We start from the raw sequence: 27,131 nt of genomic DNA, 5'->3' as shown, positions 1-27,131 counted from the left end.
ATGGGGAACCAGCTGGCTGGCATCGCCCCCTCGCAGATCCTCTCGGTAGACAGTTACTTCTCAGACATCCACGACTTCGAATACGACAAGAGCCTGGGGAGCACCCGCTTCTTCAAGGTCGCCCGAGCCAAGCACCGGGAGGGGCTGGTGGTCGTGAAGGTGTTCGCCATTCAGGATCCGACCTTACCCCTGACGAGCTACAAGCAAGAGCTGGAGGAGCTGAAAATAAGGTTACACTCGGCACAGAACTGCCTTCCCTTCCAGAAAGCGACCCTCTCTGAGAAAGCTGCGATGCTTTTCAGACAGTACGTACGGGACAACCTGTACGATCGAATTAGTACCAGGCCGTTCCTGAACAACATTGAAAAAAGGTGGATCGCTTTCCAGATCCTTACTGCGGTGGACCAAGCACACAAATCTGGAGTCCGCCATGGGGACATTAAAACAGAGAACATCATGGTGACCAGCTGGAATTGGGTTCTTCTAACTGACTTTGCCAGTTTTAAACCAACTTATCTTCCTGAAGACAATCCTGCTGACTTCAACTATTTCTTTGACACATCACGGAGGAGAACGTGTTACATCGCTCCCGAGCGCTTTGTCGATGGCAGTATGTTTGCTATGGAGTTGGAAAACATGCGGGACCCTTCAACTCCGTTGGTAGACTTGGCAAATAGCAATCAGCGAACAAGAGGGGAGTTGAAACGTGCAATGGATATCTTTTCTGCAGGTACTTGGAGCCATCAAGAGAGACCAGTGTGTTGTTTATGATTGTGTGTCAGGATGCAGAAAAGCTTATCTGGGGTTTTGGGGGGTTTTTTTTGTTCTCTTTTTTACAGTGGGCTTAGAGAACAGCACATGGAAAAACTTGCATATTTTAAGCATAAGACCCAACCCCAAACCCTTCATTCACAGAAAAAGTACAGACACAATAAAGTAAGCTACATACCTTAAGTGCATCACCATGTTATCTGAGGAGGGAAATCACAAACTGTTCTGTTATGGCTCAACTCTGTCCTGGGAAAGAGATGGTTCTGCAAGCGACAGACCATCATCTTCTTGTGGCTGAGGTTCCAGGGATGCATAGCATGTCCCTCATGGGACCCAAGAAGAGGAACTAGTCAGTGGTTCACTGAAGGTCCAGCTGGCCTGGGGACTGAGCCAGCTTTCAGGGTAATTTGGCAATATTGGCTTTAGAAGCCCCTTCTCATTTTGTTTTCTCCACAGGCAGGAAGTTGGATAACTAAGAAGCTCCTGTCATAGTCCCATTTGCAAATATTTGATAGAGTCCGACTGTGGGAGCCTGTCTTGAGTCTTGGGCTTGTCTTGAGCTTGCCTTGAGCAGTTTGAAAGCCTTAAGTTTGGCCTTTTTTTTTTTTTTTTGGCTTTTTTTTTTTTTTTTTCTTAAAGTGATTGAAAATTTGAATTTAAAGGTAATGGTTACTTCATTTTACAAGCTACTCTTATAGCCAAACTTCCAGGGCACTCCACTGATAAAGCAAGATGCTGACCATTGGGAGCAAACTGCAGGAGTGGGACCTTTGAAGAGAATGTGCATCATGTACACAGCAAAGGGGGCCGTGTTTTTCAATTGTTATTTCTCAACTATGGTTATGAGCTTGTGTGAATGAATATATGCTGTCTCCCAGCATCACTGTGGAAGTGGAGGTTATTTCTTTACCTTCTGTAAAAGGGCTGCTTATTTTTGACCTACTGCCCCATCCATGCTGACTTGCTGGCACTCCTCTTCCACGTGAGAGTGATGTGGGTTCCTTTTCTGGTGGTGTATTTTCCAGCTGGCAGGTGGGTGAAGTCACTACCTCATGCTTCCTGGTTGCAAACTTCTCTGCTGTTGGCATGTTTGAAATAAAATACTTGGGAGATATTTCAGGCATCAAGCGTAAAAGCCAGTTTTTGGAGCTTGAGAAGCTTTCTCCTTTCCACAAGTTAATTTGGCAACTCACTTGCCTCATTTTTAATCAAGCTATGAGTTGCATAGGGTTTGTTCTTGTCTGCATATAGAAAGAAAAGTTAAAGTGCCTGTTTATAATCCTCTGACATATTTGAAATTTTGTTGTTGTTGCTGTTGTTCCCCAGGCTGTGTAATAGCAGAGCTCTTCACAGAAGGTGTACCCTTGTTTGATTTATCTCAGCTTTTGGCTTACAGAAATGGCCTCTTTTCCCCCGATCAAGTCCTAAACAAAATTGAAGATTGTAGTATCAGAGAACTGGTAAGGATGACTACAGCATTAGAACCATTTGTGTGATGTGTTTGTAGTTTATTTCACCTACTTTGGTGACAAATTGCTTATTGTTTGGGTTTGGTGTTTTGGTTTTTTATTTTTGTATTACAAATGTCTAAACCTTTAATCTTTCTCTCCCACTCCCTCCTACTTCTGCCTTTCTCAAGGTCACTCAGATGGTCCATCGTGAGCCAGATAAACGTTTAGCAGCTGAAGATTATTTGAAACAGCAACGTAACAATGCATTTCCTGAAATATTTTACACTTTCCTTCAGCCTTACATGGCCCAGTTTGCCAAGGAAACGTTTGTATCAGCAGATGAACGTATATTGGTCATACGTAAAGATCTGGACAACATCATTCACAATCTCTGTGGGCATGATCGCACAGAGAAAGCTGAGGGAGAGACAAAAGAGAATGGGCTGGTTATTCTAGTGTCTATGATAACTTCCTGTTTACAGACTCTCAAATACTGTGATTCAAAACTGGCTGCTTTGGAACTGATTCTTCATTTAGCACCAAGATTAAGTGTAGAGATTCTTCTGGATCGTATTACTCCTTATCTGTTACATTTCAGCAACGACTCTGTGCCCAGGGTGAGGGCAGAATCTGTGAGGACACTAACTAAAGTTCTTGCTCTCGTCAAAGAGGTGCCACGCAATGACATTAACATTTACCCAGAATACATTCTGCCAGGCATTGCACACTTGGCCCAGGATGAAGCCACCATTGTCAGACTTGCATATGCTGGTAAGAGGAAATCCAGTCAAAACTCCAAATCTTGGGCTTTTGTGTATTTCTTTAACTGGTTTCTTCTCTGTTCAAAATCATTACATAGCTTGCTGTTTCTACTTCAGTAAATCTCCCCAGAAGTCTCAGAAATTACTGCAGGTAAAGACACCTGTATTCACTTAAGCTAAGTGGTGCAGGTGGTGGCAGCAACTTAATAATTAATGAGTTGACTTATACTAACAGATGAGTTTCCAGTGTAGATCTGTACCCAGGTTAAATAATTACATTTTAAATAGTTGACAAAATGTGTTCACTCTCTGCTAGATGAGTTAACTTTTTTTAAAATTAACATTCATTCTTCTGTGTAGTTCTGCATGTAAAAGCAACTTTCAGAATGTATACTTGTGCTTTGGGCTAGGGCCTGGATGTAGCACACAGCAGGTCTGCCGACAGCTAAGGTAGGGGGTCAGAGTGCAGAGCCTCATGCTCAGGAAAGCAGCCCTGGCTTTATTCCCTGGGTAAGCAAGAGAGTAACAAAGAAATGTACTTGTGCAAGCAGTCTTTGCGTAGCTAAGTATGTGAACAGGGCTTTCTGAGCTTGCCCACCCTTTACTGCTTTTACTAATTTGTCTTAATGGACATTTCATTAGCTCAGATTGTTTGCTTAGAGTAAGTAGCCTGATTGAACTGAGTAAATATGAATCTAACTTAAAGCATCAGTGTGTTGCTATGCTTCAGAGTTATTTTCCCACAAAATGAAATTAGATATTCAGGGGCTGAAATTACATTATTTGCTATGTAGAAGGACTGGCTTATACTGTAGTTTCTTTGTACGTTATTCAGATATGAGTTCTGCCTGGTTCAGGAAGAAGCTTTGTAGTCATGCCCATATTTGCCATTTATGATGTACCCTTGTTTGCTATGACTAGGATATTTTTTAAGTGTGCTGCTTTTGTTTTTGTTTTAAAGTTATAAATGCAGAATTCAGTTGAAAATGTCTTGGGTGACATTTTTCTTTTGTTTACGAAGTAAGCTGATAAAATAATTATTAAAGACAATGTATAGTTAATGAATAGAACCAATTGCTTTTGGTCACCTTGATCTTCTACATTTAGGGCTTTATGAAAGAACCATTTTTTCATGCCTTTTATTTGTAGATTAGTAAAAAAAAATCTTGTAACATTATAGTCTATTTGTAATAAATTTTTAAATGAACTAATATAAAGCTGAACTTGTTAAATAAGCTGAAATGGAAGAAATGAAATGCAATCTCCTTTTCTGCAAGTGCAGAAAGGCTACAGGTCTCAGTACCTGTAGACTCGAGTTGCATCTGCTTACACAAAGGTTCTCTCTGTGTTCAGCAATTTGACTTTATTTTCAAACTGAGTACAGCCAGAATATTTTCTGAAATTTGGAAAGGTTATTTGAACTGTAGATTGTTAAGTCTGATTAAATTGCCTTAATTTCAAATAGTTATTTTTTTTTAAGAAAGCAATTTAAATTTCAAATACGTATATATTTAAAGGTCATCTACTACCTGAGTTAACTTGTGTTACTATAGCGTATTTTTTGGAAGTGGTCAGACTGGTGACTTACAGGATTTGATCTGGGCTGTGGAGAGGCTCCATTGGCACGCTGCTGTCGTCTTGGACGACACTCAGAATGGCTGTTTAAGTGGGACTTCTGCCTTGATGGGATTATTCCTGTGCCAGGAGTGGCCTGACCCATATAATATAGCCTGAGTTGCTTCAGCAGCTTCCAGACAGTGCAGAACGGTGCCAAATGGCATGGATAGATATGAGGACAAATGTTCTAAAAGTGTAATCCAGCCCTCAAGGGTAACCCTGTTATTCCCTAGGATACATATCCTGGCACGGTTGGTTTTGTTGTTTTGTTGCAGTCTACCATGTGGGCATGTTAGTTAATTCAGGTTGATTGGCCTTTAAGTTCTATCAAGTTATTTAGTCATTTGCCTAAGATTAGGTGGCATTTAGGGCTGGTTTTAGAAGACTGAAATTAGTCCTTGTTACGTTGATATCTTTACAATTTTTCACTTGTTTACATGACAAAAGTACCGTGTGATTTGATGTACTTGGTAGCTTTGGTGGGGTCTGGGTCAACAGAAATGGGTTGACCAGAGCACAGAGCATGTTGTGTAATTTCAATCCCATTTGCCCATCGTGACTGGTATTGTAAGTGGTTGTAAATCTGTCATCAGGGGGATCATCAGACTGATGTAAATTGGCCAAGTGGAACAATTCTTAACCAAAATATTTTCCTTTGCAGAAAACATAGCATTGTTGGCAGAAACAGCTCTGAGATTTCTGGAGTTAGTACAGCTGAAAAATCTGAACATGGAAAATGAACCAAATGGTGAAGAAATGGATGAAACGTCTCACCCTAGTGATAACTATGACACAGGTAATGTCACTTCTACTTACCTTGCCTGCTTATAATAGCAGATCATGGCCGAAAGCTCCTAGTTAGCACTGATCTTCCCATTTAATAGGAAGACTAAGCTTAAAGAGATGAAGAAGAATGCTTTGCCTCTGCCAGCCCCAAAGCGTGTGTGTTACTGCTTCACGCAGAAAGATACCTCTGTTCTGAACATTGTGAAAGACAAGTATATAAATGAGCACACTTTTCTTCTTCAGAAGTTCTCCAGGTATAACTGATGCTGGCTGCATATCCAGCTTCACTCACAGTCTCATGAACAAGTCAGCTGCAAAAACGTCTGTATTCCAAATAACCATTTCCACTGAAGTGGCAGGCAGTGTTAGCTTTGAAAAACCTGTCTAATTCTAGCATAGTCATAGTACTGTATTTTTCAGTTGTTCTTCCTTTTCTATTCCTATGCCTGGCAATTTTTGTCTTTTTGCCTGAAGATGTTGAATGTATGGATGCCAGTGGGCAGTAACACTGCTGTCTGTGCTATTGTAACTGTTACACAGAGAAGGAGTTAAAATCCTAAGGATGGCTTTTATTTTTTTTTTCCCTTGGGAAGGAGGGATGGTAATAAGTGACCTGTGTGTCAGCTTCAGTGCCTTTTAGCAATGCATAGATTTCCAGAACAATGCTGGGCAAGCCTTCGAAGCTGGGAAGAGTTCATGGTTAAAAACTGTCATATATCTTTTGGGCTAAGTAGATCAATCTGTGACTAATCATAATTGGTAAACATCCCACACATACTCCACTTGGTAGGGAAAAAGCCATGTTTCAATTATCTCTTAACTATTTGCAGAATGACACTTCAAAAAAACCAAAACGAACCTACCAAAACCAAACATAAAAAAATCCCCTTCAAGTTCCTTCACATAAGGCATGGGGTGCTCAGAATTGCTGGGGAGTGGGAGAGGAGGCCCCATTGTACAGGCTGTATTTCTAAGAAATACCATCCCCTATCCCTCAAAATAGCTTGGAGATGAAAGAAGTAACTCAAGGAACAAAGAAGTTTGAATAGGTTTTTTTTTTTACCCTTTTAGAAACTAAGCATGAGAAATTTGAACTGAGGAAGCATTTTTCTCATGTGACTGACAGACAGAGTCACGATAGAAAGGAAATTAGCTTGTCTTCTGACTGCAGGCAAATGGTAATCACCCCTGCAAACCTGGGACAGCAGTGGCTGAAATTTTTGTGCTGCTTGTTTGAGAACTTCCCTTGTACGGCTTTCAGTAATAGCCAGTGTATTAACAATTCCATTATTTCCATTTAATAGAAATTTTTTTGTTGTTGCAATGTGGAGTAGAAGCCACAAGGTCATCTTCAAATTTTTTCTCGGTGGTGTTAGGGTAAATGCTGATATTTAATGAAATTGGAAGTACTCACTTTTTCAAGTACTGTTTATTCCTCTCTGTATCCTTAATGAAGCCAATCTATCTACCTAACTAAAAAGATACTCCTGATCTGTTGTCAGTTCACAAATTTTGAAACTCAGTCAAATAAACATAGGAAACCAGAATTGCCTTGAAGCATTTTGTTTACTGTTGTAACATTGCTGCTGACTCATTCTGATGCTTCTTCACATCTACGTTTCACCTATATATATAATGAGATGGATCATCTTAGTTGAAGTTATGACAAATTTAGAATATATTGCTCTGGTAAGAATGCCCATCTCACTGAGTCAGGTGTTCTTCAGGATGACCTATCGGTGTAACTCCTTTGGCAGCAGGTAGTACACATGCATATATTGTGTCTCACCAGCCTAAATGTTCATCCTGTTGTCTCTTGCAGAGTTGCAAGCCTTACATGAAATGGTCCAGCAGAAAGTTGTGACTTTGCTAAGTGACCCAGAGAATATCGTGAAACAAACACTGATGGAAAATGGAATAACACGTCTCTGTGTCTTTTTTGGACGTCAGAAAGCCAATGATGTTCTTCTGTCTCATATGATCACTTTCTTAAATGATAAGAATGACTGGCATCTTCGAGGAGCTTTCTTTGACAGCATTGTTGGTAAGTGTTTGGTTTCAGCCAGACAGAGTAGAGAGATAATAATGTAAATAAATTAATTTTTGCATATTCTGGAAACTGTTAACAGTCATATAAAAGTCCTTTCTTAAAAAAATTTCTATAATTTATGGGAAAAGACTTTGCTGAATTATTGGGTGTAAATGTTTCCTTAGGGAGTGAAGACAAAACAATGTAAATACAAATACATTTTTTTTTAGTCCAAATACTTAACACAAATGAGACTGAGGCATTTAAGCCTAGGTTAGATTAAAGTGAAAAATAAACTTTAAATGCTATTTTTTTGAGTCTTTGCTAAAGCCACTAACTCAAAAAGCTAAATTATGACAAGTAAATACTAAGATTTCTGCAAGCTGTCTAGTAGATGCCACATGTGTGCATGGTCCCATTAACTTCAGTAGACCTGCTCATACAATGAAAACTATGCATTGGTATAGGCTAAAATTTTAATTTGAAAAAAATTTTAGTGCCTTAAAACCTCACTTAAAGATTCCTGTCAGGTCAGAAAACTTAATAAAAACTTTAAAAATCTTACTTGCAGCTGTTAACTATATCTAATGTTGCATATATGTGGGAAATTATTCCACAAGACTATTGCTGAGAGTCAATGCTCTGGATGTGTGGCTCAAGAAAACTTTCCGATTGCAGTAGCTGGGGGGAAAGTAGTACTTCAGGTACATGGGCAAGAAAACCAAGCATGATCAAACTTCCAGCAGGGCCATTATGGTAGGCACATGTTCCGTTATGACTGGAAGCCATAAAATGCTGAGCTGGCAAACCCTGCCAAGATGTGATGCCAATAACTTGCCAGAATTTGTTTAGAAGGAGCAGTGGGGTAGCTAAAGCACAGGCACAGTATCCTGGCTTCTTGCAAAAGACATGTAGAGAGATGTGAGGCAATTAAGTGTAAAAGTCAAGACATGTTAACTTATATTTTTAACTTCTCCTCTTCCAGTATCTGTTCAAAACCTCCACAGAAGAATTCAGAAAAAGTTCAAAATTTATATTTCTGTTTTACACTGTTTTACTTAAAGCTTTTGCACATCTTTAAAACTGAGCTCTCTAACTCATGTTTAAGTATATGGAGGCACTGCTGCCTATGGCTGTGGGCAGATGTCCTTCTGTAAAAGTGGCACTGAGGGAATTTCTCTTACCTGTACTATTTCTCCCTTATTCCTCTCTTCCTTTTAGCAACTGGTTGCAAAGCCCAGCATTAATACATGAGCAAGTATATCGATTATTACCTTATTAGAGTAAAAGTGATAAAGCTATTTTATGTTTCATATTGATTCTGATGGGAAGACATTGAATTTTCTGTTATTTATCAATCCCAAATAACTGGGTTAGAAGCAGAGGCAGTTACAGTCTATGCTGTGTACCACATATGACAATAGCAACAATAAGCCTGAGCTATTCAATGAAAAACTAATTTTTTTCTCTTGAGAACCATCAGAGGAGCTGCCCATTTGTTTGTGGGAATGAATGTTAGCTTGATGGATTTAAAGCTAGAGGAAAGATCAGAAATCCAACAAGGACCACCTCCCTGAACGTTGCCAGAGATTAATTATTGTAGGTGGATTATCTAATCCAAACAAGCAATTCCAGATGACAGTTTCATGTGGCCAGTGGCTAGTTTTCATGTGGGAAAGGAAGAAGAATAGGAAAACAGTTTCTCTTACTGTGATGCAGTTGATATATTTTTGTCCAGCAGCTTCAAAGGAGTTACTTTCATTTTGCTTTTGATCTTGCCTTCTTTCTAAGATTTTGAAATATATTTTAAAATTGGGTTTATTTTTGAAACTAGGGCCAAGGTGGTTTCATGATGGCAAACAATTTGAGACTCGTAAACTAAACAGCAAATCTTGCAGCCATTTCAGGCTGGAAGAGTTTTAGAAGATTGTTCTGAAAGTTCCTTTTTGACTATAAGTGATTCTTTCCTTTGTGGCTAAGTGAATGTATGTTATAGACTTTCTTTGCTGATAATTAGTCCAGTGTCCCATTCAGTCTTTTCAGGAGTCCGAGTGATACTCAAATTACAATCACTGCTAAGTTAAAAGACAAAATCCTGCTAACAGAACCTTTCATTGTTGTTCACTTTCCTTTCCATGTACCAATGCAGGCACTGCCATCAGTAGCACTGCTGGTTTTGCTTTCCTGTTTCAGACTTCTGCTGGCCAGCTGTGTGCTGACATCTATGCCTGGCATCTGGAAGGACCTTTGCAGATTCAGGGATCTGCTTTTATCAAGCAGTTTTCTGAATATTGGTCTAACTTTGAATGAAAAGCAGCAGCTTTTTTTTTTTTTTTTCTACTGACTAATACCTGTTTTGAGAAGTCTCTGTGGGATAGCAATTTTAAACTTTAGGAAACACAAGGAAGTGCTGCTTTGGATTTTTATATGTTCTTTTTATGTTTCAGGTGTTGCTGCTTATGTTGGCTGGCAAAGCTCATCAATACTGAAACCTCTGCTTCAGCAAGGTCTCAGTGATGCTGAAGAGTTTGTCATTTATAAAGCCCTCAATGCTCTTACTTGTATGTGCCAGTTGGGGCTCTTGCAGAAGCCCCATATTTACGAGTTTGCTTGTGATATTGGTAAGTACTACATAAAGCTTCACTGTCAGCTTAGCTGTCCCATATGCAAACCTATAGTACTATTTTAGAATCTATTCAAAACGGTGTTAATGAACTATTGCTAGTTGGACCTTGTTAGTGCTCAGAACTCTAAAATAATAATTTTGGTGGAACAAATTGGAAGCATTTTCTCTGATTTTTATATAGGACAGCAGCAAACAACACTTAGTTTAAAACCTCTCTGCTTTAAGATCTTTCCTTGTTCTTCATGCCAACCACCTATAAAGAAAAACTTCTGGTTACTTCTGGAAGTTGAACAGGCACATAAATTGCAAACTCTTACTGATCAGCCTTTGATGAAGGGGGGAACCCAGTTCTTCGGACAATATGTGATCCTTTCTTACCCTGTTTCTAACCTCATAAAAACCCATTTAACTCAATAGAACCTTGAATACAGAGTTGGTTTCTCCTTCCTCATTAGGCTTATCGGTTTAATTTAGATGTGCCCAAGATTTGCCAGCTATTTATAGAAATGAAAATACCAACTGATCTTTTGAGATATAGTCTGCTTCTTCCTAATGTTATTGCTTTTCAAAAGCACTCAATTTGGGGCAAATGATCTGTGATTACATCTCATGACTAGATGCAGTCCCTTGATTACAACCCACATAATTGAGATGGACTTCTGAGTTTGATAATCTTACAATTCAAGTAGTGACTATTCAAGGAAGAGAGGGCAAGAAGGAAGGAATAATGTGTTTACTTAAAAAGAATAAATCACTGGTATTAGGATTCTCCATAATTGTCCAGAGTAAGGTTGAGATTTATTTTTTTATTAGTCTCTTTTGTAAATCTGGAGTTGACAATTAGGGATTGCAAGGAATAAATAGGAAAAATATGCTTTTTGGCAACAGCAAGGAAACTGAGCAGCACAGGCACAGTGAAGTCCATGAACTAATTTTCTCAGTATGAGTGTTTTAACCTTGGTGCTCTGCAGGAGCAAAGACTTAGTTTGGGGGGTAATTCTCGGGGAAGGAAATGGCTTCACAGGCCACCATGTACAGGATGATCCCTTCTCTTTAATATGAACGATGTATTTTAACAGCCTAATTTTCTTTCAGCACCTTTCCTGTGTCATCCTAATCTTTGGATACGTTACGGTGCAGTTGGATTTATCACTGTAGTAGCACAGTATTTGAATATTGCTGATGTCTACTGCAAGCTAATGCCATACCTCCATTCTTTTATCACACAACCAATAATACAGGTAAGACTTCAAATAATACTAATGTGAATATATCCTGACTAGTCATAATTCTTAAGTCTGTCTTGGCCATGGTCCTGGCTACAAGAACAGGGAAAGAGCATGGAGAGAATGTGATATGACCAAAACACAGAAAGATATTATTTTCATGAAAGGAGAGAAGTAGAATCTAGATTATTGGCACAAAAATTATTGCACATGATTAAGTCCCTACATGATTTTTTGTTATTGTAAGTTTGAAAGCATCTCTTCAGGATTGAGCTGGAAACTGGTTTTTAGAACATGCCTTCAGAGGAAGAGATTGTGTTTTATATTAATATTTGCAGATGTCCAGTTACTGACTTTCAGGCTAGGAAAAAAAATCACAAACATTATAGGCATGAGATGACAGCATTTACTGCTAGATTTCCCCGTGTTTATATGGACATCATCCTCCTCCATGTTGACTGGTCTCTCTTTTTGAATTGCAGATAGATAAAGAAATAGTCCTGCTAAGTGTACTTAAAGAGCCTGTTAGCCGTTCCATATTTGATTATGTCTTAAGATCAAAGGATATCACAAGCCTCTTCCGACACCTTCAGATGCGTCAGAAGAAAAGGAATGGTGCTCTCCCTGACTGCCCACCCCCAGAGGACCCTGCCATTGCACAGCTGTTGAAGAAGCTACTTTCACAAGTGATTGTTTTTTATTTGTACTATCAAAGTCAGGCTTGAGATTCATGGGCTTGGTATGTCTCCACAGACACTAACCTTGCAGTTGCTGGTCTGAGGTTCTGATCTTGCAAACCATTGACTTCACTGATTTCAGTATATGCTTGTAGGACAAAGTTCAGAAGTTAAGGAAGATTCTGAAAAGATCTGCCAGAAATAGGGCAACCTTACATTTGGATTTCCCAAATACATCCTCATTTTAAAGACTTCAGTTGTATGTCTCAGATTTCTGACACATCTGTGATGGTATCAGTGTTACAGAATATGTGCTGTGTATTGTGTTGGAGAGAAGAGTACACATTTGTTGAACAGATAGACAGGCAAGTAACACTGCAAAAGCCAAAGGGAGCTGGAAAGTGTTGAGGCTTGTATGTGACGAAGGGAACACTAAGAAGCACCCACACAAAGTAGTGAGAACTGGGAAGAGGAAGGACTGCAGCTGAGGGGAGGGGGGTGTCATGTTTGGTTTGGTTCCCCCCCCTCCCCCCGCCTTTTTTTTTCTTATGGCTTGTAGGCTGTAAGCATGGCCTAGGTGGCAACAAAGCAGATTGCACCAGACAGCGATCTGATATTAAATGCTGTTTTGCCCTTTCACTATTCCTAGTCCTGTTCCTGAGGATGAAAGATATTCTTATACTACAGCAGCTTACCCAAAGTCTTATATGAGTGATAGACTGATGTCTTGAATTCTGGACATGTGCTCTCTCCTTCCACTTCTGAGCCAGTTGTTAATCTTACTGCCTCTTACATCTTCATGCCTTGATGCATGTTCTTGTTCAAAAGTAAATAATAATATCTTTTCTTTTATTCTATAGGGGATGACTGAGGAGGAAGAAGACAAACTGATAGCACTGAAAGACTTTATGTTAAAATCAAATAAAGCTAAAGCCAATATAGTGGATCAGAGCCACCTGCATGACAGCAGTCAGAAAGGGGTGATTGACTTGTCAGCTCTGGGAATAACTGGGAGACAAGTGGATCTTGTTAAAACAAAGCAGGAGTCTGACGACAAACGTGGTTGGTATATGTTGTGGTCTGTATAGCTAAAGTATAGCCTTTCTTTCAGGGTCAGAGAATTAAGTCTTTAATTTACTCAGCAAGTGTTCTCAGTAATTCAGCCTACATAAATATCACCATCCTCACTGAGTTTGCAGTAAGAAAATTACTGCTGCTATTTGAAATGTGAGGTGCTGAAATGCTCTCTGGATCAGTGAAAGATGGGGATATTTTGCCCCTGAGAGTATTTGAATTGGTTTGACTGCATTTGCAGTAGTAATATGCATGGGATGTTTAGCTGATTGTGACAAACAGGACTGTAGTGACCCATGGTAACAGTGTAAATTATGAAGGTTACATTTCTGATATCTCTGTTTCTTCTCAAGAAGTGATGAGCTCTTTAACTGTGAAAATCCAGGATGTTTTCATGAGGTAGCCTGGAGAAAACTGAGGCCTAGGTGTGATGCTGAAACAGGCTGGCACTGAGGAGTGCCAACTGTTGCTCACCCACCAAGTATGTGGGGTTGACCTTAGGGTTCTTTAGCTACTCATCCACACCCATTTTACTTTGTTGCCTGCTCCTCTTTCAGCTTGAAAAACCTCTTATATTTCCTTGTTCAGCTTTGAAATCCACTTGCTGCTAACTCTATTCCAGTTCTCTGTATCCTCAAAATACTTCTCTTCCAGACAGTGAGCTTCCTCTCTTGTCTGTCACGCTTGTAAGGCTCTCCTGTGTACACCACTGATAGGTTCTGTGTTTTCAGATTTAAAAATACAGAAATATCTGCAAACCAGGTAGCTATTGCCATCTTATTTACAGACTTAAGATGCTAATTCACAATTGTTTTGCGTATCATTTTAAAGGAAAGTACTTAAGTACAGGATTTTTCAGGTTTTTGCATCCTGTGGAGTGAGGAGTGGACAGGATTTAAAAGTTAGTATATGAATCTGTATTTGAACTGATTGACTTCACCCCAGACTGTCACCTGCAAAGTCTTCATGCTTTTAACTTCTTCACTGACTTTGTCCAAATTTAATTTTCCCTATGTTTTCATTTTGCTTTCCATATTTTACAGTTTTAAGTGACTCCAGAGGAATGCTGAAAATAAATAGATTTCCTATTTACAGATAACATTCCTGAATCTACAGGTGATGTTGTGATTGTGATGGAAAACTGATTGTATTTGACACTGACAATGATTTGCATACTGTGCTGTTACAAATTTACCCGTCTTATGCCAGTAATGGAGTAACTCTCATAAGAAAAAATTGTCCTGTGGCGTCTAATCCTGCAGCCTTCTAGATGCAAAAATTTCTCCATACTGGAATGATTTAGTGCATAAATCAACTGTAGGATTAAGAAGGTTATAAACAGAGCGCTTTCCATGTGTGTTCTGTTTGCCTCATAAATCCCTGTCAGCTGGCTTAAACAACCTAGCATTATGTTTTTCTCTATTAACTTTATAAATAAAAAAAATGGCACGTAAACATTGGACTCACATGTAGTCTGAAAGTAATGACCAGCCTGAGTGAATGTTGTCATGATTATGGTTTTTTTCCTCTCCCTCCTCCTCCCTGCTGATTGCTTATAGCTAGAAAACATGTAAAGCAAGATTCAAATGTAAATGAAGAATGGAAAAGCATGTTTGGGTCCCTGGAACCAACTAACATCTCCCAGCCAGTACCCAAAGGACATGGGCAAACTACTGATCCTGAAGCCATCCAGGCCGGGAAACCACTTCGTTCGGAGTCCTCAGCTGGCATTTGTGCCACTTTGTCATCCTCCCCACAGGTATTGCTGAAACATACTATCTTCGCAACTTAAACTGAAATGATTCAATTGTTTTAGAGCCAAGTGGTACTACAGGGATGTGATGGTTTGTTTTGTTTGGAGGTTATTTTACACTGGTACTATTCTCTGGCGTCTTCTCCAGCTGAGTAGCTGACTTTCAAGTTCTTATTTTTAAAATAGGGATTGAGAGAGGATGGAAATAAATTTGGTCACTTGAACAGAAAAGCTTCACTAACAAATAGTTGCTTTGCATGAAGCGATGGGGCTTTGTGGATTAGCTGCTTATTAGGTAAGCTGTTCTGGCAGGAAAGACTTTTCCTCAAATTGCATGCCCTGATACATGTGGGAAGACAAGAGCTGTCATGATTTTAACTTGGAACTGGTGTATCACATCATAGCTGCATTTAGACATCTCATACCTGTAACACTTAGTACTGGCTACAGAAGGATGGACTGGGAGCCCTGCAGGCTGTGGAGTCATCTCTTGACAGTGAACACTGTTTTCTGTTTGGTTTCTAGTTGGAGATTAACTTCTGCTAACTGCTACAGGGAAACGCTTCACACTTTTATTTTGAAGCCCAATATAAACAAAGGATTGTTCAAGAGCTAACCTGTAATTCTGTCAGTCTTGAGGGCAATAACTGCTTCTGTAATAATCACATTAAGAGGTGTGCATGGCACATTACAGTTTCTACAAATAGAATACAGAACAGACTAGGCAAACAGGGTAGAATAAGTGAATGGTTAAGCTTTTCTATAAATAATAATTTTCACTATTTTTAATTGTTTTCATGCAAGCATGAAATTTTTAAAATGCTAATTCATTGCTAATTGATTCAATAAAAAAGATTTTTCTACTTTTCTTCAGTGTGATCCAGTAATCTTAAGAGCAGGATTTATCTGTGTGTGGAATGTAAGGCATATATTTTTAAGTACTTATCTCTTACAGGCATCTGATGGAACAGTTTTTCAACCCAGGAAACTGACCATGCAGGTACTGAGCAGTACAGCATCCCCATCTACACACCAGTTACGCATCACCACTTGCAAAACTGAACTTCAGCAGTTGATCCAGCAGAAGCGAGAACAGTGTAATGCAGAGAGACTTGCCAAACAGATGATGGAGAATGCTGAGTGGGAGAGCAAGCCCCCACCTCCAGGTAAATCACAGGCCACTGAAGCTATTATAAAAAAAAAATAAAAAAAAAAATCATTTGAGTCAAAACATCATTGTGTCAAGGAAAAAGTGCAAAAAATGAGGAAAAGAGGAAATTATTAGTTTACAAAACGTGCGTGCTATGCAGAACATCTATTTGGCAAAATACATGCATGACCTATGAAAAAGGGTCTGGAACCTAGATCTTTACCTTTGCAGTAACTGACCCAAACCACTGGTCTGAAGCCCAGGTTGTGCACTCTGTTCTGGTCAGTTTTCTGAAGTGGGTTGTTTGTAACCAGGTATATGCCAGATAACTTGCCATCCTGTAACAGCCTGTAGCTTGATTAGGGCAAGCGGAGAGACACTTGGGAAATGTATTTTGTCTGGGGTGGCTTCAGATTTTCAGGCATCCTGTGAGTGTTGTAACCTCTTGGCCAGGTTTTCTTACCCAGTGGCACACATACTGGGGTGGGCTGTTTGAGCTGCCCTTGTTTACAAAGGAGCCTGTCCCAGCCAGCAGTGGTGACAGTGGCACAGTGCCCAGCCATAGAGGAGATGTGTATTCTCGTACTACATTGTTGCTTTCAGAAGGGAAGGAGAGACAAGGATTACCTCTTGTTCCTCCTTGTTCTTCCCTGGTAGCAACACTCAGGTTCTGCTAATTAGGGCTCTGGCAGCCACTCTGGGAGAATATGTACAACTTTAAATCACAGTCATCTTCCTGTGGCCATAATTGAAATTTCGAAGCTCCAAACTGAGATTGGGATTTACTCAGATTAGTCCTCAGCATTTTCTGCTGGCGTTCTCCACGCCATGTTCTTGTTGCTGGGTAACCCATATGGAGGTGTTTAAGTGGCCTCTACTAATGGGTGTTCATGTGCTTAAACTCCTGATGTTGACAGCAGAGTCTGTACCAGCTAGGCTTGTAGTAATCAACACAGCGATGCTAAAGTCTTTTGGGAAACCTAGCATTAAGCATACATATCTGGGTGTACACAGCTGCTGTGTCAAGTTAAGGGAAGTAGTAGAAAATCATCAGGAAAATGCTCCAACCAGATAGTATTCGAACATAGCTAACTTTGACTGGCTAAGCCACGCGTTTGTCTTCTGAAGAGAGTGTTACAACGTATGAAATAACACATCACAGTAGAAGCAGATGACCTGCTCTGCCACGCAAGTGTGTGCCAGAAGAATGTTCTTATTTAAAATTTGTGTCTTATTCTGAAATTTGCTGTGGTCTGTCCTTCACTATCTTCATCTGCTGTTAATCCTTTGCTAAAGTAGATGCCTGTTAGAAGTGCAGCCAGATACTTCTGCATTGCTTATTTCAGAGGAGGAAACATCACACAAATGCGGGCAATTTCTTGGCCAGAGTTATTTCATGGCAGCTCAACTCCTCAGTTTCTTTTTGAAGGACTGAAGTAAATTTTCTCTGGGATTTAGAAGAGCTGTTACTTCATTTTATTAGGTATGTAAGGCTGACAGTGTAGCATGTAGTGCAACACTAAGCCTGTCAGTTCAAGCACTCTACAGACAATCTAGGGGCTTAAGTCTGTTCAAACGTGTTGCTCGTTATGTGCATTTTGGGCATATATGGGATTGCCATTTGCAGCACAGCAGTCTGCATGCTGGTATCTGTACAAAGTCTACATAGAAGGGCTCTTTGTGATTTCACTGAGTGTACATGGAACCCTTACCCAGATCTGCCAAGAGGGTTTAACTTAGAATTGAGCAAATGGGCTTTTGCCTTTAATGTTTAAAATGCCTTAGCTCTGTTTTCAGTGCCTTCCATGCTTTGTAGCTGTAATGACTATATCATGTTATAGCTGTTGGTGGATGGGATCAGAGAGATTTTCATGTTCCTAATTAACTTATGAAATCAACACCAAAATTTATGGTTTTGTTTTTCCTTGTAGGATGGCGTCCCAAAGGATTGTTGGTAGCTCACCTTCATGAACACAAGTCTGCGGTGAACCGTATTCGGGTCTCTGATGAACACTCCATTTTTGCCACCTGCTCAAATGATGGCACAGTGAAAATCTGGAACGGCCAAAAAATGGAAGGAAAAACCACTACAACCAGGTAGCTTTAAAACTCGTGGGTTTTGGGGACTGCTATTCTAGAGTGCAAAGTAGAGTGGGGAGCAAAATATGAATCACTTGTGCTGGAGATATCAGTAATGAAATATACTGGTCTTCCTTGCACATGAAGCTATAAAATATTAGGTTGCTGTTTCAATTAGTTAATAAAAGAAAAAAATGCTAGGAAATGCAAAGGGATTGCTTCAGAGTTGTATTTACAGGCTTTTTGGTTTCATTTCTATACGTACATAAATATATTCTGGTGCTGCTGTTTAAAGCCATCTGAGTTTTTTGGAGCAAATTAACTTTATGTTTAACTGTCTCATCCATTGATACTTGATGCAGGAAAGCTGTATTGCTGGTTGAAACACAGGTGGTATGGTATGCTACTTCGATATAGATCTAGATTAGGCTTTTATTTTACTGGTAAACAGATGTGTGCTTCTGCAGTTGGAGACTGTTATAACCTAGATGTTCAAAGATGGAGAGTTAAGCTTGAAGAGGCAACACAGGCTTTGTTGCTTTCTGATTTTGGAACACTCAGAAAATGTTACTTTCAGAGCACTCTTAAGAGCCATTGGGTTTAAGTAGGTGTTTGAGAGAAGTAATTTTTTCTTTCTTTCTTTTTTTTTATTAAAAAGTGCGACAAAAAAGTTTCCTTTTTTTTCCTCTCCTTCTCTCTCTCTCCCTCTGTACTGTTTAGATCAATTTTGACATACTCTCGCATTGGAGGACATGTAAAGACACTTACATTCTGCCAAGGCTCGCATTACTTGGCTATAGCTTCGGATAATGGTGCCATCCAGCTTCTTGGTATTGAAGCTTCAAAGCTCCCTAAATCTCCTAAAATTCATCCAATACAAAGCAGGTATGTACTTAAACCGGTTAAATCTCACCACAGATCTCAAGCTGTTACTATACTCCTCGATTAGATTCCTTGATTTGCTCTAGGCTTCCTGCTGGCTGAGCCCAGGCTGTATTGGAAGGCTGTACTCCCATGATCTTATCTTGCTTCATAAAGAAAGGTTGAAAGACAACTGTGCAGGACTGAGAAATCATAGCTCTAGGTTATTGGTGCCTCTGGTGTCACTGGACTCATTATAAGCTTGAAATAGTCAGTCTGAATAGTTCTTGTATTTATGCACTGGAATAGGTAGTTTCTTACCTCCTCTATTACAACGTTAATACTTACAAGGTAATTTTGGAGGTTCTTTTACAGGTCACTAGATAAATGTTTACAAACGTACAACATGTGGCTTGGCCTCAGACCTGCGATTTTTTTCTCTTAGGTTTTTAATGTGAGTAAGGTGGCAAAGATACGGGGGATGGGATACTATTTAGGGAAGTCTTTGGGGGGTGGTTTAGCTTTTTCTTACCTCTATCCATGTGAGCAGTTTCTGAATATTTAGCACTGATTGAACAGCTTAATCTTCCAGCTTGAGTGAGGGACATGTCCAGGCCCCAGCAAATCTAGCAACCATCTCAAAGACCTCTTTTCTGTCTAAAGTAAAAGTAACGTATCTGTCTCAAATGTTCTCTTTTATTTGAGGTTAAGTTCAGAAATTAAATAAGCCAAATCTAACGGAGACTGAAGCTACAAACTAGATTTTTCCTTTTGCTATACACTGCATTTGTGCCTGAAGAAGGTGTCCATTTGCGCACACAGTAAGTGATTGAAGACAGTGCTGGCAGTGTAACATGGAGAGGGGTGTTCCTGCCTGTAAACTCTGGGTAGATGAATATCTGATAAACATGAGGTATGAATGGGAGAGAAATATCAAACACACTTGAGACACCCAGAGCACAGAGCTATGTTTATGTTTGTAAAGAGCTGCTGACAGCATTTTAATAGCCTGTAGAAGCCTTGTAGGACCTATCAGCAGAAAGGTTTGAGAGAGCATAAGCATCTGTTGTACTAAAATTGGAAAGTTGTTTCTGGCAGATGCCTTGAGAAGTGACCTGAAGAGGAAAATGCTATTCAGCATTAGCTATTGGAAGGAGTTTTAAACTTGGAGGCAATCATATCTGTTTCTAAAGTAGTTTATTCTTTTAACCCAGGTCCTTAGATCTGAAGGATGATGGCTGTGTGGTAGATATGCATCACTTCAATTCAGGAGCCCAGTCAGTACTGGCTTATGGTACAGTTAATGGATCTCTAGTTGGATGGGACTTGAGGTCTAGCAGCAACGCTTGGACACTGAAACATGATTTGAAGTTAGGCCTCATAACTTCATTTGCTGTGGATATACACCAATGCTGGCTGTGTATTGGTAAGCCTATATTTCTTGGTAGCTTCTCTTTCACTCTTCTGGTTTTCCTTTACAACAACTATAGCTCAAGCTTTTGCTTGATCTGATTCAACTAGAATATGCTTTTCTCAAACAAGAGGAGAGAAATACCTCCTGATCTATTTGTGGGAGGTATTCTGCCCTCTAAGTATTTGAGGCTGAAGCCACCTCGCTAGGAACAGAGTACAAGGATATGGGCAAAACCCCCATATATTTATTCCTCTGACTATGGGAAGCTTTCTCTCACCAGGAACAAGCAATGGTACCATGGCATGCTGGGACATGAGGTTTCAGTTGCCTATCTCCAGCCATTCTCATCCTTCCAAGGCCAGAATCAGACGCCTGCTCATGCATCCTGTCTATCAGTCCTGGGTAATTGCAGGTAAAAGACGTCTTAAACTTAGCTCACTGTTGCCAGAGATCGTGATTAAAGCAGCTTCTGTTTCAGCTTCTGCTTCAGGCCCTGGGGGGAGTTGTGGGGTTTGTTTTTTTTCCTTCCTTGTAGTTTTTCTTGTGCTTTGCCTGGGGAGAGGAAAAAGGGAAGGTTCATAGTTGTGTTCTGCCACTGTGCTCTTCCTGGCTTTTTGAAATTAGAGAGAGAAAGGGAAGGGGGGTGGGGAAATAGTGTTAAGCCATTAAGAAAATGACAGACAGCCTTTACAATTCTCATCTTCTGAGCATTACAGTTCTCATGAGGGTCCCTCCCTGCGTGCTGTCTACCACATCACTTTTTAAGGACAAAATTTTATAAAAGACAAAACCCAAAATCGTGACATACATTGAAGTTGATGGGAATTCTGCCACTGCTTTCAGTGCCTGTGTAGAGCAAACACTGAAAGGTTGTCCTGTTCTATTTCCCACTTGAATCTAACCCAGCTGTGTCATGGGTTAAAGCTTCAAAAATCTCCCAAGATTCCTCATCTGGTATGCTCACAGCTGCTTCGTCCTCACTTCATGTAGCGCTGTCTTATACTTTTAAGTGTTTGTGTCAGGAACACATTCTGAAATGGACAAGTGGCTTAAACTAATCCTACAATAACAAAATTGATAAAGTTGCTGTAAAACAAGAGTAATTTGAGTTTCATATTTTACTTACTTCTTAGGCTTCACTTCTTATTTTAGTTATTAACCACCCTGGGAGATAAAAATTATTGAAAAAATATGCAAATAAAGCAAGCTTCTCTGTGCTTTCTAGTTTTTCTTCCCTGCTAAAGAATAAATAAATGACAAAGTTCATCACTTTGGAATACTATTTAAAAGTCCTTGCCTGCTAGGTTGCTGCCAGACATGTAAACAATCGCTTGAACAGAATTCTTTGCCTGTCCACACTAAACAAGGGTGTGGAACATCATTGTAGTTGCTGAACTCTGTAACTTTGGATTGCTGTCTTACCTGCTCAGGAGTAATCTCTGAAGTCCCTGATGACCATGCTGAACAGACCATCCATCCTTCTCCAAGAAGAGTGAGAAGTTTTCTAGGGAGGAAACTGAGGTTTTAGTACCTTTTAAGAAGGGTTGAAGATTAAAGCAGGTTTCATTTAAGCTCTCTTAAATGAGGCACTTTCACTCTAGGGAAGCTTCTACTAAGCAGTAAAACCAACAAAACACATGCGTGGCTTTACTGCTAAAGCAAGACTAACACAAATGCTGCAGAGAGCAAGTGGAGAGTCTCTCTATATCATACCCTCTGTATCATGTCAGTAGAACACAGGTAGCGAGAGCCAACTGACCTGTTTTATATTTTTTGTGCATTGGAAATATCTTTCCTATAGCTGTTCAAGGCAATAATGAAGTCTCCATGTGGGATATGGAAACTGGCGATCGACGCTTCACTTTGTGGGCCAGCAGTGCGCCTCCTCTTTCAGAACTGCAGGTCTGGTCATGGGGTTTTGGGGTTGTTTTTTTGTTGTTGTTGTTTTTTTTTCCTCCTCCTGTTTCTGTTCTGGAGCTGGGGCTAGAACAACCTCAGACTCCGTGCTCTGCGTCAGTATAGTTACCTGTCTCTATGGCCTTGCCAGTTTGGCACCAGGAACTTGCCCTGGGATTTCTTTTGGCACCATAATTGTTTTGCTGTCAAAGTTAAATCCCCTTTGTAAAACAGTACTGTAACCTGAATCTTCATTGGTATCTTTCACTATCTCTGGAATGTACTTGTAACACTCACTCGCTATAGCCAGTCATGTTCTTAGAAAACCAGTGAGCTGGTCAAGCCTGTAATGATTATGGCAAAGGCAAAATGCATGGTATGGCATCTTGTACTTAATTTTACTTGTTGTTTCTGGGTTTGTGCATACTTCAATAAGCATCTGCTTTTTTGCATGTTTTTTCTGTAATATAATGCCATTACTACACTCAGCTGTTAGTTTAAAGCACGAAGTTCCTCCTCTTCAAGGAGTTAATTGGGGAAGGAGCAATCTGAGATATCTTTCTTAAAACACAAATATATACACAAAAATAACCACAGCTGTTTCTATGAATTTTGTAAATGCGGTTCTGGAATCTATCTAAACTTGAATTTGTACATGCTACAAAGATTGCATGTTCAGTTCATTTTGGTCACAGACTTCACACACAGGGAACTTGTGATTCAGGCTAGGTTTCTGTTACATGTCTGTCCCTTAATGCTTTCGCAGTATAAAAACTTGAGCATTCATGTGCTTTTCAGCATGATTTGCCTGCCTGATTCTGTTAGAAACAATCTCTCTCACTTGCCATCACTGAGAATATAATTTCCAAGATTCCAAAAGGCATTATGCAGACTTGTATCTGTTGCATTGCTCTGTGAAACATAACAAATAAAAGGAAGAAATTTGTCTTAATATATTAAGATGTGACCTGCTAACAAAGTAATTTGACATTGTCAGAAACATTTGGAAATTGGGTGGAGGGATGGGTGGATGAATGTGGTAAAGAATGCACTCTCTTTGTGAAGCATGGCAACAGCTATTGGTGATAATGTATTTTTATATATCCCTTTTCCCTACCAGCCTTCTCCTCACAGCATCCATGGAATATACTGTAGTCCAGCATCTGGTAATCCCATATTACTGACAGCAGGCTCAGACATGAAAATAAGGTAATAAAACCAACAATGTTTTTGTTTGACACCTTCCCCTCTACCCTTGCTGGTGTACTAAATTTTGCTAAGTATTGCTTAAATAAGCTCCAAGAAGACAAAACAATAATGCTGAAGATGTGTTTGTTAGTAAACATCAGTGAGATGAGAGAATTGTTCTCAGCAAAAGTAGTGCAAAACTCGGTGCTTCTCTGAAACACAATGCGTACCCTTCTGTAAAGTTCTTGATAGGCTGTGTGACAAGAAACAAAATAATAACTTGTGTAAGCTTGATATGACTGATTTCTCTGCATCACTCTCTTCCACTATGTGTAGAAAGAATGAGTGCCCACTCATTTTCATTGTAAGAGCAAGACAGCTTTTAAACAGCTGTATTAAGGTGATAAAATTTAACTTGATTTTGTTTGTTTGTGTTTAGGTTTTGGGATCTAGCCTACCCTGAGAGATCATATGTTGTTGCCGGAAGTCCTAATTGTCCATCTGTTTCCTACTACAGGAAGATAATTGAGGGCACAGAGGTGGTTCAGGTATTTTGCTGTGTTTGATAGGCACCTATTCTGCTTGCGTTTTGGATGGTGCTGTGGGTTACATTAATTGCATGATGGCTTTAATTATAACTATCTCACTCTTACCTTTTATGGATGGTGTCAGCGTTGCATTTTCAGGCAGTTAGGAAGAAGTTATTTTAAAATAAAAAATCAGTTGGTTTTGACAGAATTAGGCTTACCAAATAATACTTAACATGCAGAAGCCAGAGTCACATTTCTTTTGGGATATTGAAATCTGGTGTCTTAACACTTTTGATTTTGGTAAGTCTTTGGAATGTCTTTTGTGTAGTATCTTAGCAAAGCATTGTGAGACATATTGGGACCAAAATAATATGATAGCAGAACTCTGCAGTTTTTATTACATACTTCAGAGTGACTTTTGGAACTGACATTGTTGCTAGTTGTTTGCACAGTGTTTTGTGTCAGTGCAATTGAATGAATACTACTTCAAAGGTGACTGTTAAAAAAGTCCAAGTCAGTGGGGGTCTACCTATGCACCACGATATTTGAGTGTTTCCTGTGAAGTTCTTAATTATATTCATGCTATTGAAATAGTTTTTAGAACCATGGAAAGCTAAGATGTAAGTGTTGCTGTAGCTTCCCGCCCTACTCCCCAAAGGACTATCAAATCTTAGTAGTTACTATCATTGAAATAAATATGAGGAAAAAACATTCTTTTCCTAGTCAGAAGGCTATAATTTCAGTTCAGATTAAGACTTAGCAACTGTATGATGAAAAGAAATTAATCAAGGAGTAATTCTAAGAAAACCAAAGGGTGGGAGATTTTGGGTTGGGTTTGTTTGTTTGTTTTAAGAGGTTTTTTAATCTTTTTACAACCTAGTATATGTGATAATTCCCCTTTTCAAATGCTTACCTTTGTGTAAATAATATTTCTCACTTTGTACAGGAAATTCAAAACAAGCAAAAACTGGGTCCCACTGATGAGACCCCTCGGAAGGGTCCAGAGTCTCTGCCTGTTGGACATCATGATATTATCACAGATATCGCAACTTTCCAGACCACACAAGGGTTTATAGTAACTGCATCAAGGGATGGAATTGTTAAAGTGTGGAAATAAAAGTTGTACTAATATATAGTATGTAAATGTTTGTAATAAAGAAATAGTATTATAATAAAAATTTCAAGGACTGTTTCCAGGTCATGGAGTAGAATGGACTTTAAAGACTATAAAGGTTATCTGTATCCTACCACTCTGTTAGCAGTTCTTAATCATTTTTTTTTATTAAAGATGTTTGGTATCTACAGCATTTCCTTGAAATACCAAGCAGTCTATGAAGAAATTGGTTAGCCTAGTTTTGCCTACATTGTTCTTCAAGGCTATTTGGGAAAATGATTTAAAGACGTTCCATATTACACATTCTAAATGTGCAAAAAGCAAAGAGCTGGTCCAAGTACTTCAGTATCTGGCTGCCCCTATGCTGAATTTGAGAAATGAAATAAGAATCAGTGTACTAATGTGCCTGTACATTCTAATAACTATAATAAAGTCCACTTGAGCTTCCCTGTTTGGTACTTGGGTCTCTTTAAATGCATTGTTCCTCTGCAGTGATTCTGTAGTCTCAGCTGCCAGAGCCATTGAGCTGTTAATTGTAGTTTGAGATCAGCTTAACCTTGTGTCAGATCCTTAACTGTACTTTGTGCCTTATATCCACCTTGCTTTTGACTTGAGTCTAATCCTAAGCTCTGCTGTGGTGGGAGCCTAGAACAGCACCACTAGGATGGTGTTCTCTATCATTCAGTATTGATATCAGAAACAGTCAAAACACAAGGTGTCAGGAGGCAGTTCTGGAGGTCAGACAGGAGCAGTGACCTTTCTCACCAGTCTTCTACTGTCTGATCGAGCTTTTCAGTCTCCCTGTCTTAAGCTTTATCCTATGAGGTAACTCATTCTTTACCTGCATTTCCAGTTTCTGCTTTACAGGGACAGAAGGTTATTAACCCCTAAAACAGGTGATTCACCCCCTCTCCAGGGATGGACTCAGAAGGTCACTAGCAACAAACAGCACTAATTTGACATACAATTTTTGAGCATGGCTGGAAACAAATAGAAGCCTGCTGTTCTGCAGAGTGTCTACTGGAAGCAGGGAATGCTCTTGTGAATTGGGTTCAATGAAAAGACAATGCAAGAAATACATTCCTTGTTTAAAGAGTCTCAGAATTCACTGGAGAAAGAAACCTAACTAAGGATGACTGCTTTTAGAGACTCTACCTGCTTTTTGCTAGAGACTGCATTACTTGGATAATTTAGTGCAGCAGGCGGAAATTGCCTGAAGTTTTAACATGTTAAAAAGAGGAAGTGAGCTCACGAACAGTGTGACATTTCTTTGCACACCTTCTCATGATTTCTGCTCTCTGTTGTGCTACACAGTTTTTTCTTTGCTTGTATAGGGGAGCTGATACTGCATATGAGATTAAATATTTTGTCTCTCTATCTTGTATGAACTCAGTAATGAGGTAGGTTTTCTCAGTCCACTTGTATTGCAGAGTAGCAAGGAAAAGGGTGGTGAATCAAGTTTGTACTACTGTTGTATCCATTTGGCATGCAGTTCTAAACAGGTCCTTATACACCTGAAAGGAATCACCCCTTCAGCTACATTGGTTGGTTAATGGTTTTGCCCTTTCACAAAATAGTTCGATGAAAGAAGTAGAACGGGGCAGGGGCGGACGGGAGGGGCTAGGTATTGTAATGCACTGACACCATATGAAGCTTGTGAGATATTTTAAGTAGTATCAAACACAGGACTGTTTTGTATGGTGACTATCATAGAATGGTTTGGGTTGGAAGCGACCTTAAAGATCATCTAGTTCCACCCCCCCTGCCATGGGCATGGACACCTTCCACTAGGCCAGGTTGCTCAAAGCCCCATCCAACCTGGCCTTGAACACTTCCAGGGATGGAGCATCCACAACTTCTCTGGGCAACCTGTTCCTGTGCTTCACCACCATCATTGTGAAGAACTTCCTCCTTACATCTAATCTGAATCTAGCCTCTTTCAGTTTAAAGCCATTACCCCTTGTCCCATCACTACAGGTCCTTGTAAAAAGTTCTTCTCCAGCTTTCCTGTAGGCCCCCTTTAAGTACTGGAAGGCTGCTATAGGGTCTCCCTGGAGCCTTCTCTTCTCCAGGCTGAACAACCCCAACTCTCTCAGCTTGTCCTCATAGGAGAGGTGCTCCAGCCCCC

At 39.7% G+C, this 27,131-nt stretch overlaps 1 protein-coding gene across 1 annotated transcript; it reads left to right on the top strand.

The window, feature by feature from the left end:
- On the top strand, positions 1–25,450 carry PIK3R4 (phosphoinositide-3-kinase regulatory subunit 4). The gene is made up of 19 exons (XM_049816845.1): positions 1–730; positions 2,098–2,231; positions 2,411–2,993; positions 5,262–5,396; positions 7,209–7,430; positions 9,863–10,036; positions 11,137–11,282; positions 11,750–11,953; positions 12,805–13,006; positions 14,578–14,777; positions 15,727–15,937; positions 17,853–18,018; positions 18,721–18,885; positions 20,076–20,287; positions 20,556–20,687; positions 22,077–22,177; positions 23,292–23,380; positions 23,799–23,907; positions 24,836–25,450. Exons 1-19 carry the CDS (start codon positions 1–3, stop codon positions 25,004–25,006), a joined length of 4,086 nt encoding a protein of 1,361 aa, XP_049672802.1. The 3' UTR covers positions 25,007–25,450.
- Positions 25,451–27,131: the final 1,681 nt, after the last annotated feature.

Source organism: Accipiter gentilis, chromosome 14 (assembly GCF_929443795.1).
Source record: "Accipiter gentilis chromosome 14, bAccGen1.1, whole genome shotgun sequence".
NCBI classification, from domain to species: domain Eukaryota; kingdom Metazoa; phylum Chordata; class Aves; order Accipitriformes; family Accipitridae; genus Astur; species Astur gentilis.
This window is presented reverse-complemented; position numbering and strand designations above follow the sequence as displayed.

What these genes read in the sequence shown, in the direction of transcription:
- PIK3R4 (XM_049816845.1), top strand. Translation starts at nt 1, where the DNA reads ATGGGGAACCAGCTGGCTGGCATCGCCCCCTCGCAGATCCTCTCGGTA. An exon ending in TAGTGATAACTATGACACAG is followed by an intron (nt 5,397 to 7,208) that starts GTAATGTCACTT and finishes TGTCTCTTGCAG; the next exon opens with AGTTGCAAGCCTTACATGAA. An exon ending in CGAGTTTGCTTGTGATATTG is followed by an intron (nt 10,037 to 11,136) that starts GTAAGTACTACA and finishes ATTTTCTTTCAG; the next exon opens with CACCTTTCCTGTGTCATCCT.